At 55.9% G+C, this 13,586-nt stretch overlaps 3 protein-coding genes across 3 annotated transcripts; all 3 read right to left on the bottom strand.

Annotated features, from left to right (window-relative positions):
• Positions 1–152: 152 nt before the first annotated feature.
• C7974DRAFT_59593 (uncharacterized protein) lies at positions 153–992 on the bottom strand. The gene has a single exon (XM_046146929.1). It carries the CDS (start codon positions 778–780, stop codon positions 205–207), a length of 576 nt encoding a protein of 191 aa, XP_045992753.1. The 5' UTR covers positions 781–992; the 3' UTR covers positions 153–204.
• Positions 993–2,661: 1,669 nt separating this feature from the next.
• On the bottom strand, positions 2,662–4,305 carry C7974DRAFT_59609 (uncharacterized protein). The gene has a single exon (XM_046146930.1). It carries the CDS (start codon positions 3,962–3,964, stop codon positions 2,951–2,953), a length of 1,014 nt encoding a protein of 337 aa, XP_045992754.1. The 5' UTR covers positions 3,965–4,305; the 3' UTR covers positions 2,662–2,950.
• Positions 4,306–10,552: 6,247 nt separating this feature from the next.
• Positions 10,553–13,508, bottom strand: C7974DRAFT_344017 (CBF/Mak21 family-domain-containing protein). The gene is made up of 2 exons (XM_046139327.1): positions 13,281–13,508; positions 10,553–13,230 (listed from the first exon to the last, which is right to left on the bottom strand). Exons 1-2 carry the CDS (start codon positions 13,410–13,412, stop codon positions 10,726–10,728), a joined length of 2,637 nt encoding a protein of 878 aa, XP_045992755.1. The 5' UTR covers positions 13,413–13,508; the 3' UTR covers positions 10,553–10,725.
• Positions 13,509–13,586: the final 78 nt, after the last annotated feature.

A 13,586-nucleotide genomic window follows, 5' to 3' on the forward strand; every position in this document is an offset into this window, starting at 1 on the left:
GAGATGCGCTCTGTCTCCGTGCGGAGCGAAGTCGCACCATGCACGCTTCTCTCGTCTGGCTGAGCCAGCGCGCAATTCAAGGCCTGATCCATACACATTTTCAAATCCTCAAGCCAATCTCACCATCACCATCACCGGCAACCCCCCCCCCCCCCTTCCTTTGCACCTACCTCCACGCGACCCTCTCCAGCACCTTTCCCCCCCTCACCTTACCTCCACGCCGCCCCAACACGCGCCCAGCCACGCACCCACGCAGCCCCTCAGCACAACATCCCTCCCCCGCGCACGCCATGCCGTGCAACCCCCCCGTGCAACAAGGCTGATACACGCCACGGGCCCTCGAAAGCGCCCTGACAGGCCCCAAAGCGCCTTGACAGTTCGACACGCGAGGCGGCGTGGCGCGCTGCGCGGCATCGCGTGGCAGGAGCGCAACGCCCGGGTGCACGGTGGGTCTGTGGAGCAGCGAGTGGGGGTCTCAGCGACACGGCCGGGGTTCGGGGTGTATGTGCATGGTGCACTGCTGTGCGTGTGCGGTGTTGGGGCTGGAGGATGAGTTGTTGGGGGGTTAGGTTGAGGTGCTATGGGCATGGGCGGGTGAGACGGGCGGCGCGCTGGGGGGTCACGGGGCTTGCTACGAGGGTGCTGCGGTGCTGTGGGGTTTCTGGATGGGGGCGTTGGGGAGTGGTAGGGCGGCGGGAGAGGTTGCACAGGGGGGGTTCTCAGGTGAGGCAGGCACGACGTGGGACGGTAGATAGCCGCATTTGGTGCGAGTTCACACATGGCTTCTTTGTACGACGGGCTCAGGCGTGGAGGGTCTGAGAGCTGGACGGGCGTTCTGCTTCAGGCGCGAGGGGCAGCGAGGACGGGTCTCCAGCGGCTGCAGGAGACGATGAGTTGGCAGTCGAGGTGGTGTGCTCGTTTCTGCAGCGATATTGAATTCTCCGAGGTGGACATGGGATCCTCCACTTCCTTGCGTCGAACACCCGATCCTGCTGTGCCTCCTCGTCGCTAATCTCCTATACTGACCACGCACCGGGGAAGCGGCAACGACATTGTCATGGTCGCTTGTCAACTTGAAACATGGCCCTGCGTCCCGCTCCCGATCGTTGCGTTGCTCTGCAGACGCCTGTCGAACCTATTTCGAGACCTGCGTGGAGATAGACGAGGCAGAAACGAAGTGCCACAACATATTTGTGAACCCGGCTAGGCGAAGGTGGGCGTGAAACAACTACAAGGGTGGGGCGGACGTTCCTCGTGGTGCCTGTGTGCACTGTAACAAACATACGAGCATTTGGTTGTTGAGGATGCGTGGCTGGCACGCTGCGCAACCAGAACATAGCACAGCGTGAAAGGGGGGATAGACAGCTCGATCATACTATCGAACGGCAGGGAGTCCAAAACACCTAGAACTCAAGCAGGATTGACAGGCTGAATCGGCCCTGAAGCTGAGTGCGCATACGAACACCCGCTGTCAGCTTGAGGCCCGAAGGAAGTCGGAAATCGCCGCTGCTCCTCAGTACGTGAGGCAAGGAGATGAGGCCTGGCGCCTACGCAACCCAGGGTGCACCATCCGCATGCCGCGACAGGGAGATGGCTGTAGCGTTAGCGAGACGCGGTGCAACTGTAGACCCTATGGCTGTCCACGGCTGTTCACGTCTGTGTTGTCCTTGCATGTGCGTGCGCACTCGAGAGCGACCGAGAAATGGTTTGATCTTCACATAAGGCGACGGATCGAGTTGGCGCAGGCAGGTCAGCCGAACAGTTGCAGAGCGATGCCGACGAGCGCCGGTTGCGGTCGCATTGCAATTCTCGCCGCAGGCTGGTTCACTAGGTGGTGGGGATGCGGGGCACTGCCGCTCAAGTACCGTTCAACAGCGAACCTGTGTTCGTGTGTCCAATGACGCGAACTATCCAAGATACATCAAAACGCAGCACCGTTTGCGGTGTGGGTTATGTCCGCGGTCTCTTCAGCCCGGGCCCAATGAGCGGATGCGGGTTCTGCTCCTAGCTCGGCAGATCATGAGGTGCTGGTCTGGACTCGACATTGCCGTGTGCCGGCCCTGCACATCAGCGGTAGGGACTGGCGCGAGCCACCTCGCAACCTAAGGTTTGCGATTGCAGAATGTTGGGCTGCGAAAAGCGCCGGAGAGGAGGTTGGACAGTGGCGCTGAGGTTCGCAAACTGCTTTGTTCCACCCACGCTGATGGGATGAGCTACGCCAGGTATTGGAGAGTCGGGAGACTCGAAAGTCTGGATCAGTGGGCCCTGGAGCTATCGCTGTCCACTGCAATGCCTTCAATCGACGCTTCTACCGTTGTCCCAAGCAGCAACATCCTGTTTGGGATTGAGGCATTTAACGTGAACTGCGTCTGACCACGGTAAGCAGTCAGTAAAATTCGCCTCGTCATCGGTACGTTGAGACTGGGAGAGGGGGCTACTAGAGAGCAAGTACCGCGGATCTAACATGGGTAACGGCTATTGAGTCCCACAATTGTAAAAATGAAGCGACACTTGAAACGATGTGATGTGATCATTGATGTGAAGATTCTTTGATTGTTTACAGTGGTAGCAATGTACCGATGTGCGCCGAAAACTATGTGCCCATTGTATCAATTACTACAACGGGCGGGGTATCCATGTTTATCCTATGATCCTGAAAACCACCCACCGCCACCAAGCAGTGCGCACATTAATATTCCGGATGGAGGTCGCACTCCAAATGGTCCGAGGCAGAAGTAAGCCCGGCCGGAAGTAGTAGAAGCAAAATACATGACTGAGTGTCGGTGCCGGACGCCTCACTCGGTTCGTAGCCATGACGGCCGTCGCGTCTATTTCTTTGCGTGCAAAGTTTTGAACGCCGTGAAATCAATCCCAAAAAAAACCGCCTACGCCGTGCTAATGGTGGCGGGGGCAAAGAGCAAAATCGAAACACTGAAGTCCAGGCAGCAAGTTACTCGAACTTGCGCTTCTCGCCGCTCGCCGCGATGGCGAGGGCGTCAAGCCCCGAAGACGATCCAACCGGGTAACCGTGGCTCATCGAATAATGGGTAGGGTCCGGGTATGCAGATCGCTCTTGAAGTAGAGTGGGAGAGTACTCGGAGGATGCCGTGTCTCGCCCGTGAGGGGCCATGTAGGCCATGCCGTTCGGGCTCATCGACAAGGTAGGGTCGAAGGGTGCAGGCGGGGCTGGTGCCGAGGACTGGAGAGGAGACGGGCGTGGTCGCTTAGCGGCGGGCTTTGTCTTCTTCACGCCACCTTCGCTGCCCTTTGCACTGCGGCCGCTCTGGTGGGTGCGACGGTGCTGCTCCATGTTGTCTTTGCGCGTGAAAGCCTTGTTGCACTCGGGGCAGAAGGCGTCCTTCTTGCCTGTGTGCTTTTTCGCGTGGCGGGCGGCGTGTCCAGAGGTGGTGAAATAATCGGTGCATCCAAATTGCTTGGCCATGGGGCAGGGGTAGCTGTTCTTCTTGGGTCGCACGTTTGCAGACGCAGATGCAGGCGAGCCGATGTGCTGCTCGGGCATCTGTGGTTGGCGATAGAAAACCGAGGCGGGTTGTGTGTGGTACGGGAGCTGGCCAACAATCTGCGGGCCGTAGCTGTTGAAGTTGTCGACCTTCATGTCGCTGTGGTGCAGGTTTTGGTGGTGCATGCCGTTGGCTTGCATGTTGTTTTGGGGCATGTCGAAATATTGAGGCTGCGCGTGGTAGGGCGACGACAGACCTTGCAGCTGGCCGTCAAAGGGCCCGAACTCCGGGGTGATGGGCGAAGGTGTTTGCATGGTGATGGAATCCGAGCTGTCGCTGCGCACTAATCGTGGCGTTGGCGGAGAGCCAATGGGTGACGGGGTGTAGCTCGACGTGCGCGAGCGGAGTGAAGGAGTAATGGAGGGGAGGCGAACTAGAGATGGTGCCTCAGGCCCGTCGTTTAACAATGACACGCGGCGTCCCGAAGAGTTCTTGCCGTCCATGTTTCTTATATAGAAGGCAAGGCACAAACACGCGCCAGTGAACGGAATGCGACCAGATTCGCGGTGGTACTCGCGCACACGTGAGGAGCGCAAAGGGCGTGTTGAAGTGGTAGCGAAGCTCAACGGGAGTAGAGGCAACGGCACGGCACGGTGCAGCAGGTGAGAATGTGTGGTAAGAGGAGGAGACGAGCACCGAGTGTGGGAGCAGATGACGCCAGGATGGGGAGCGGTGTTTGGATGGGTGGGACTGTGTTGTTTCGAAAGTGAATTTACTGGGCGTGCTCTCTCAGGGCGCGGGACAGCAGAGACAGATATAGGAAGCAAAGCAGATTGGACCTAGCAGCCCCAGGGTTCCTCGAACAAGGATCCGCCGGAACTGAAAATGTCGATGCAAAATGCCATCTCGACGTGCAGGCCGTGCTACCACTAGCGTGCAGCAGCAGCGTGCAAGGATCCTGATCCCGGCGATCAACCAGGGCCTGAGGGGAGACGACGCGAGCTCTGCACGTCCAGGGAGCGCCTGTCTGATCGCTGACTGAGGGCGGCACGGCAATCGACACCGCGCACCCAGTGCGGTGCACAAGGCGGCGACGCGCTCGCAGCCACGCTCTGCAACGAGGACGCTGCGCTGCGCTGCGCTGCGCTGCGCTGCGCTGCACTGCACTTGGCGCCCAAGCCCAATTGCCCAAGGGCAGTGCAGCCTCTGCAGCCGTGCTCTCACGCGTCGGCCGCACTAGCAATGGTGGATTCTGCGATCGCGATGGGAGAGCAGCAAAATTCAAGGAACAAGATGCGCAGTCTGCCCGCGACCGGCAGGGCACCAATAAGGGCCGGCGCAGGCCTGCCTGCTGCCAAATCGAGCGGCGGCAGAGTGCAAGTCTGGCGGTCACAGCACCGCGACACACACAGCAGCGCCCTTCATCCGGGCGCGCAGAGGCAGGCCTGCTGGAGGCGCACCCGGGCGCACAAGGGCGCCACAGGCCTCGCTCTCTCGCACATCGCGACGGGTCGCGATACGGCGGCGTCTGCAGGGAGCCTGATGGTCACGGGCAACGGTCGCCATGTTGGAGTACTGTGTATGTAATCCAACCTCCAAAATCAGGGTCCTGCAGCAGACGGACCCCTGTAGCAGCCTCGTTGCTGCACTCCGCGAACGGCAAGAGGCACCTTACACTACTTCCCTAGTACATCGAAGAATGGGGGAGCGATCGGGCAAACGCCTAACGGCAGCGACGTCATGCCCCACGCAGCCCCGCTCAGTTCCCTGCCGAGCTGCATGAACCTTGTCGGAAGGGGTCCAGAACGCCCTTCCACGCGGACTTTCAAACGCTGCGACAGACCATGACTTTGCCGTCTTCACAGATCGAGATTCCCTTTGTGATCGTCGTGATGCTCGGCCTCTGCGACCCTACCACCCCGACCGCCTTGCCCACGTCGAAGCCACACCGGTCCTTCCTGCGGCACCGTCGTCGCGCAGCCCCATTTCTTCTCGTGTGCTCCTTCAAGGCATGATAGCCAGGAACACGCCGAGCGGACAGTGCCCTGCCTTACCGAAGCTTCCGATGTTCTTTTTTGGAAACGCTCCGCGGCAGATCAAGGCATGATGTCACAGATCCACCCTATCACGCGCCGAGGAACATGCTCCTCGATGCTGTCCACTGGCTGCCCTTGACTGTTAGACCGCGTCTTATAGCGCTTGTATCCATGCTGCCCTGTCCGGTCAGCTGTGTGCGAATGCGACCGCGACACGGTGGCCAGCCATCCAAAAGCAAACAGTGCTCGACGCGGTAGTCATCTCCTGTCGCTACGGCGACCGCCCAGCTGCCGAACAGCCAAGTAAAGCCTGTTTCGAACTGTAGAATCTTGTTCAGATGCTCAAACAGCAAACGCATGACTTACACCGTACCGAGCGTCTCACGCTATGCTGGAAGTCAGCATCAAATGGCCTGATCAGCCCGCGGTTCTTGGTTTTGCGCATACGACGCCGAAACACCGCTATGCCACAGAGCACGATCTTCCATACGTTCCTCGCAAAACAAAAGATGTAGTCACAGTATCCCCACACGCCCAATCCCGTAGATCTGGTACAAGCGGTCGATCGTAACATCATTGGCTCAGATATTGAGGCTCTGCGAGCCCAAAAGTCCCTGAAAGCCCCTGGAGTGCGCCCTGCGTCGCAACATCACCAGTCGTCCTGTGCGGGCTGTGATGGCTCCTCGTCGCTAGTCGGGGCAGTGTGAGATGCATCCACAGTCATCGAACGACCCTTGCTTGGGTACTGCGCTACTGTCGACGCCATCACCCCTCATACTTTCCCTGCTTCTCCTCTCATGTCAAGACGCTCGGCATCGACTATCTACATGTGTAAGTTCGCTGCCTGCGCTTGGTAAGCGTGACACGCGACAAATCGTGCCATCTGTATCCAATGCAGCCAATAAGCGAGGGTGCATGTCGGCTTTATGCCAACGTCTTGCCGCAAGTCAAGCGATATACCATGCCTGCATATGGTACGTTTTTGAAGCCTGGATAAATGACTCCAGTCAACATCGCCATCTATACTCCTTGTCAGCTAGCCGCATACGTTTGCTCTGCAGCATCGCTGTCGCGGATACACTTTGCTCTGAAAAACTTCTTCACATGGTGTTGTATCGACCAATATGATGATACGCTACCAATATTTAGCGCTCGGTCGGCTCTGAACCCGCAATTCCAATCGTCGATTGCTCAACCTCTGAGTCAATGCGGCTCAAACTCCGTCTGATTAGGTACTCTCGCATGCTCTTGGCAACGCCTGCGTACGAAAACGGCTTTCCGCTTCTGCGTAGTGTATGCGTCGGCCCCAGCCGGAGACGCCGCAGCTACTGGTCAGCAGCCGAAATCTTGAACGCCTTCCTGGCCTCAACATCGGTTCGGATAGCGTTCTCACACCAACTTGGCTGAACTTTAATCTTGCCTCGAGCGCCTTATCTGATACCGTCGCATGAAGTGAATACCTGTTCTGCAGCTGTTCGAGTGATACCTCCACGACCAGCAATTTTGTAATTTTGCGTTCAGGATGATGTCATGGATCGTGGACTTGACGCATATGGTTTGGCCGAACGACCCACAACGTCCAGCAACCGAACGCCGACTTGGAAAGATCCTCCATAGCACGATCTGCTATCGTTTTCCACATGCATCGTCGTCTATGTAACAGCAAGGTCACGCAAATGGACGAATCGTCTTGGGAATTGCTTGCCTGGCCAATCACTTCCTGTGACGCGTAACGCCATCCTGTTGCGCTAAAGATGACTGCACGTCAGTCCGAGGATCAGGTACCGCCGCACCTTCCGGACCCTGTTCCATCGTCACCAATGAGGTAGCAACGATCAAGACCCTCGCAAGACCCTTGCGATTCACACAACACTGCCACTCGATCCTGCCTATCGCCGAATGCAAAGTTTTTGCACCAAAATCGACGCGCGCGCGCTCAGTTTGGCAGTGGAGCACCAGCTTACTGCATTCTTACATCAGGGTGGGGACGACTGCTCCGTGAATAGGTCGCAGCCGAATCGCGTCGGACACGGGTTGTCAGAGCCCAGATTACTTTAGCGACTCCTCTCGTTGCATCACGAGTTGACTTCAGCTGTTAGTTGGCGACATTTGCAGTCAACAATAAGGTTTGAGCAGAAGAGGGGCCTCTTCAGCCACAGCAGGGTGCTGCAACGAAGGGGAACTCAGGGTTTTCTCTACAGAACTACATCCATAACTTTAGCTTATCCCTCAGCTGTTCACTAGCCCTGTTTCAGTGTAGTATCTTTGGCTTGGCAACGGCTATCAAAGCCGTGAACCAGGGAGGTCACCGTTCGCTGCAAGCCGTTCTTTGTTTTTGCTGTACGAAACGCACATCCCAATGCCCCGCTCCCCTCTTTCATTAGGCTCCACGTGGACTCATCTCAAGTACCGATCATGGCCTCAAAGTTTATCCGGTATAAGTCCTCGTATGGCCATTCGGTGCCCACTCCGACAAGGATACTTCCTCACAGTTGAAGCTTTCAACGACTCTACCCGGGCAATTGTTCCGCAATCGCGACTCACAACTTTCGCGCTATATTTCCCAACAAAGATTACATCAGAACGAAGCTAGCTGCTATTCGAGCTTTCTGATTGGATGGGATGGCGCTCCGAGACCCGGATGTCCATTCGTGCATCCGACGCGCCTTCATGTGACCCAGATTTCAGATGTTGCAACGATCCGACATTAGGACTGCAGACTGCTCAGCTTGTATTGTTTCAAACTTACAAATGCATTGGATATGTTCACATGCACGTGCATACTTAGCTATTGTCTAGAGATAGTCGGGACTTGTTTGAAGTGCCGGTTCGACTGCAAGGCGAAAGTTTACACGCGAATTGTATGCCAGATGTCAGATGGAGTAAATTCTCCGACTGCAATCAACTTTCGTTGATAGGCTGCTCGTCGTTTGCGCATTGTCTATCCATCCTGCATGTGGGCATTCATTCAAGAGAATGCGCTCACTGATGTCGTAATACTATGGTAACAATATCGTCCTACAGCAACCTGACCACGGCGCCACACTCAGTCTGGAACACCGCAGGCGCCCGCATTATAAGTTCGTGTAGAAGTTTGGTACGCCTGGAGCGAACATACCGTTCTTCACGCAACATCAGCTTTCAACGATTCTGAGTGGTCCGCAGAGATCCCCCTAGTGTCAGCTATACTCTCTACAGCTGGATGCCGTTCACTATACTCACTATGCTCCAAGCCCCGACCCTATGGCCGCCAAAGCCTCGCAGGTGCTATCGAGTCCTAATTGCGTCCACTGTCTGTTCAGGACCCTGTATCGGTTAGTCCTCTGATTGACCAAACAATGCGCCTGATCTACAGTGGCGCCTCCCGACTACGCGCTTCGCTCATCGCTAACCGTTGTCTACCAACAGCCCCGCAACAGCCCCTTCCAGCCTCGGTCATCAAACGCCTCTCCAACCACCCTGCCGCCACACGCCCGCGAGATTGCATCTCCATCCTTTGTCTTCGCAGCACGGGGAACCAGCGAAGCAAGCCGCTCGAGCCTTTACCCCTGCGCGCTCTCGCGAGGCTACTAGCCGACTACTTGACCGTTGAGTTAAGGTTTGGTTGAGACAGATGCAGGGCAGGGCATGCAGTGCGTTGGATGTACACACAGGGTCTACGCCAGTTATAACAGCGGGAGGATGGCGGACGTTCAGGGAGTCTGACATGCCCCAAACTCTGACAACACAGAGGTAGGATGGCGGTGATTACCTTTTTGCTAATGTCGACATTAGAGGTCGTTGTGTGCTCGACGTGAGATGTTGGTGTGTAGATTAGTGATCTATTTTGGATCGTCTGTGCGACACAGGTGGGTCAAGAGTTGCTCATGGTTTGCACGGTAAGGTTTGAGTTCATCAAGAATATGGATCAGGTCCTGGATAAGGGTCCTTTGGGCACCTTGTTCTTCCCCAGATACCTTCCAGTCGTTGATATTCCACGCACTCTCATGAAGCGCTGCTGTCTTGCCCCATCCATTATTGTCTTCTTCATGAATCCACAAGCAATCTAGCAATACCGCGCAAAACAAGATCACGGAAACCCACTGACGATGACCAGCCAGTTCAACACCGTCTTGCCCTGGCGTTTACGATGATTCTTCAACCACAACGGAACACATCTGGCACTCCATCTATCGAGGCCCTAGGGACCCCTGCCTGGCCACATATTACCATCTGCAGAGACCATGGGAACACCTTGCAATGAACTGCACACCCATCCGCTCAACCACTCGCTCCACGAGCGTCAAGAACTCCGCTGCTACATCGGCACCACAGACAACACTGTAATAACTCCCACTTCAGCAGCAGACTGGGACACGGGTTCGGTCTTGGTGTCGGTGCAATTACCAGCGTCTCTATATTGTGAGGCGAGAGCTGCGACTGCCTACCACACCACCGGTTTGTTATCAACGGTGGTGAGTGTGCGCGCCGATTGTTCGGGTTCACCGCCCTTCTCGGCTGCTGATCTGCGCCTCCTGATCCTGGGTTTTGTTGGAGAATTGCGGCGTGACTACACACCGTTCCGAGGGTCGACGGGGCCTTCGTCTCCATGTTGTGCAGTATAGTGAATTATCCTGGCCACATTGAATGTTGCATGCAGATATCTGACATGGCATCCATTGCGGCTGTTGCTACATCTGCCTTCTGTTGAGTCGGCATGCCCAATCGTAATAGTACCATCTTCAGCCCTGTCAGAGTAGTGGTGCGCGATCTGTCTCCGTCTCTTAGAGTTGTACGCGCGGAACAGCACTAATCTGCAGTGGTCGAGTCCATGTCTATTCGCTCCATCTTTTTGTATAGTGTGCATTGCGCTGGGATTCGACATTTCAGGGTCCATCGATCAAGTAGAGTAGGGGCCAGATAGGAAAAGGAAGCATTTCTCGAGGATGGTGGTGCTGTCATGGGCATAATTGGTAGACGTTTGTCGTCGGGCGAGAGGTAGACGACAGCGTGGTTTAAACACTACATCGTAATTGTTTGTTGAGCGTCACACTATCATCGCATGTTGTAAGTCTTTAACAATGTGAGAGGTGTCTTGGGTGTTGGCATTACAAGAACAAAGGATATCTACATGAAGGCGCCAGAAGCATGCAACAAACTCCGTGAACGTCCCGATGCGCCTGTCATCATAGCCTAACGCCCGTTCCGGCTGGCTCCACAGGTGTCCTATACATAACCAGTGATTACATCTACTCGCTGTCGTCCCCGATGAGCTTCGCGTAGTCGTCTGCAGAAGCGAAGGTCGGGAGCTGCTTGAGCTTCCTCTTCTTCTTCTTGCGGCCATCCTTGGTGTCGTCTGCGTCGTCGCCCACGTCGAGGTCGACGGGAATATCATCCTCGTCGTCCATGAACGCGTCTTCATCGTCGAGGTCGAAGTTGGCAAAGTCATCCTCGTCATCGTCGTCAGCAGGCGCAGGCGCCTCGTCCTCGTCATCGCTGCCGAGGTTGAGTTCGACGCCATCGTCCATTGTGACGCCGCCCTCGGCGTCGGAGTCGCTCATCATGTCATCCATATCGAAGTCGTCCATGTCATCGTCGCCGCCATCGCCCTCGACATCTGGTCGCGACTTGACCAGAGCCTTCCAGATCTCGTCCTCGGCACTCTCGTCGTCGCTGTCGTCCTTCTTGCTCTTCTTCTTCGCCTTCTTGTCGGCCTGCTTGGCTTTGCCGGCCTTTTCGAAGTAGGTGTGGAAGAAGACCTCGTCGTCGCGGACGTCGTCGACCTTCTTGCGCCAGAAGGCTTCTGAGTTGAGAGGGTCGTGAGTGCGGTCGCCTTCACGGGAGGTGATGAGGTAGTCGGACGCTTTTGAGGTGCCGGCCATAGGCTGCATGATAGAGGAGCCGTGAACAGCCTGTGACTTGGTCTTTGCGTTGCGGAAGGAGAACTTGTCGAGGAAGTTCATGAGAGTGTAGAGTGTTGGATCTGGCTTCTCCTTGATAGCTTCTTGGTGCACGATCTTCGAAGCCAAAACGTGTACTGAGGGGTGGTAATGTGCTTGAAGTGGCAGCAGTTCCCACAGACATGACAGGTCTGCTTGAGCGTGTTCAGGATCTCGTTTCCGAGCGTCGTAGGCAGGCTTGGCGGTCTTCTTCTCGTCTGACTTGTCCTCACCATCCTCAGGTACGTCCTCAAAGTGCTCGTCCTCACCATCGTCGACGTGGTCTTCTGGTGTGGACAACATAGACTTGATGCTGGGGAAGGTCGTGATGAGTTCGTTGACGAGGTATAGAACACCGCAGATGAAAGGAGGTTCGTGCAGGTGAATGATCTGGAGAAGGCGCTTGACGAAAGCTTTGACGCGCTTGATGCTGGTGTCCGCTTTGAGTGACCGGTAAAGAAGATTGAGGAACATGATGTGCTTTGAAGTCGCAATGAGGCGAGGATCGAGGAGGGATTCGTACAGTGTCCGGTAGAATCGGTCGGTGGAGATGTTCTTAGTAACAGAGATTTGCTGAATGAGGGTCATGGCCTGGATGCCGGTGTTGAAGTTGGAAGAGTGAGTGACCTGGTAGATGGTGTTGAGCTGTTCCTCAAAGTTGGCATCGTCAGTCTTGGCGAAGGGGAACGCGCGGTTGACACCCGTGAGAATAGCAGAGATCAGCTTTTCTCTTGACTCGTCCGCAACCTTGAATGCCAATGTAGCGTCCTTCTCGGCCTTCTTCTTCGCCATTTTTCCGGGCAATGCGCCACCACCTTGCACCTCACCCTTCTTGTTAAGCACTGCAATCTTCTTCTCTTCCTTCTCGTGGTCCTTCTGTTTCTTGAGCAGGCCGAGGAAGATGCTGAAATAGATCTCCAACAGCTTATTGGCGACTTCCTGCTCTTTCACACTCAGAACAGTCTGGTTGAGGGTGATGACGGCGTAGTATTTGGCGTGAGCACTCTGATTCGGTCGGAAGATGAGGTCCGACTCGATGGAGTTGATGATCACGCTCTTCATCAGCGGATGAGTGATCTGGAGCTGGAGAAGCAGGTACGACGCTCGCGACGATACCTTCTTCTCTTTGTCTCCGAGCTTGTTGATGAGCAGTCTGAGCAAATTCTCTTCCTGTTCCGGCTTCTCCTTCAACAGCTCCCAGACAAAGTTCACGGCGCGGTTTCGCGAGTATTCGACTTCGTCGTTGGTCCAGCCCTCGATGATCTTGAGCATCTCGAAGTACTGCTTCTTCAGCCAATCCTCGTACGACCATGCAACCAGGTGGACCTTCTGTAGCTCGCCGGGCAGCTTCTCGCCGTACTTCCAATGCATGTTCTTTCCTTGCAGCGCGCTGAGAAGGCCAGGCTGTCGTGCAAAAGCCCTCAGCTTCCGGTCCGGTGGCAGCAGAACACCCTGTCCCATCAGATCCTTGAGCGCAGCCAAAGCCATCATGGCCGCACTCCTGCTCTTTTTGCGCGACAATCCCAGCAGCTGCTCAAACGCCCGAGTGGTATGCAGTGGCGACTCTTGTACCAACAGCGTCAGGGCCGAGACCTTATCTTCCATGGTACCAGATGCCATGATGGTTGACATGAACTTGTGCGAAGCATCCTTGGACATGTGAGACGCGGCATACTCGTTTGTCTCGGCTTCCAGAAGCTCGTCTGCGTAGGCGTGCAAATCGTCGAGGATGTATTTCGGGGGTATCGTAGGGTTCTCGACTATGCGGAGCTGTGGCAGTTCGACGGTGTGCCATTCTGGTTGCACTTGGAAAATCTGGTGCGCGCATTAGCTTTGCCATCTCCCAGCCATCGAGAATGACCTACCAATGCCGAGCGCTTCTTGTTGGCATCTCCACCCTTCCGCGCATCCTTCTTGTCGCTCTTTACCCGGTCCTTGCCCGGCGGCGGCTTCGTGAAGCCATCCTTAGTCTCAGCATGGGTCCGCTTCTTCCCCATTTGAGATATTCGGCGTCGCGGGGCGGTTCGCTGCAAGGTCTATCAGAGCGGATACTCTGACACGTCTTGACCTTGAACAGCCGTTTGCGACAGTCGCGTAGTGAAATTTGACATGGGGCACGGACGCACGGTGAATCATTTCGCCTCGCGCCCGGCTCACTAGCCACGTTCAGC

Source organism: Boeremia exigua (genome assembly GCF_020726555.1).
Source record: "Boeremia exigua strain MPI-SDFR-AT-0100 chromosome Unknown C7974scaffold_12, whole genome shotgun sequence".
In the NCBI taxonomy this organism is placed as follows: Eukaryota; Fungi; Ascomycota; class Dothideomycetes; order Pleosporales; family Didymellaceae; genus Boeremia; species Boeremia exigua.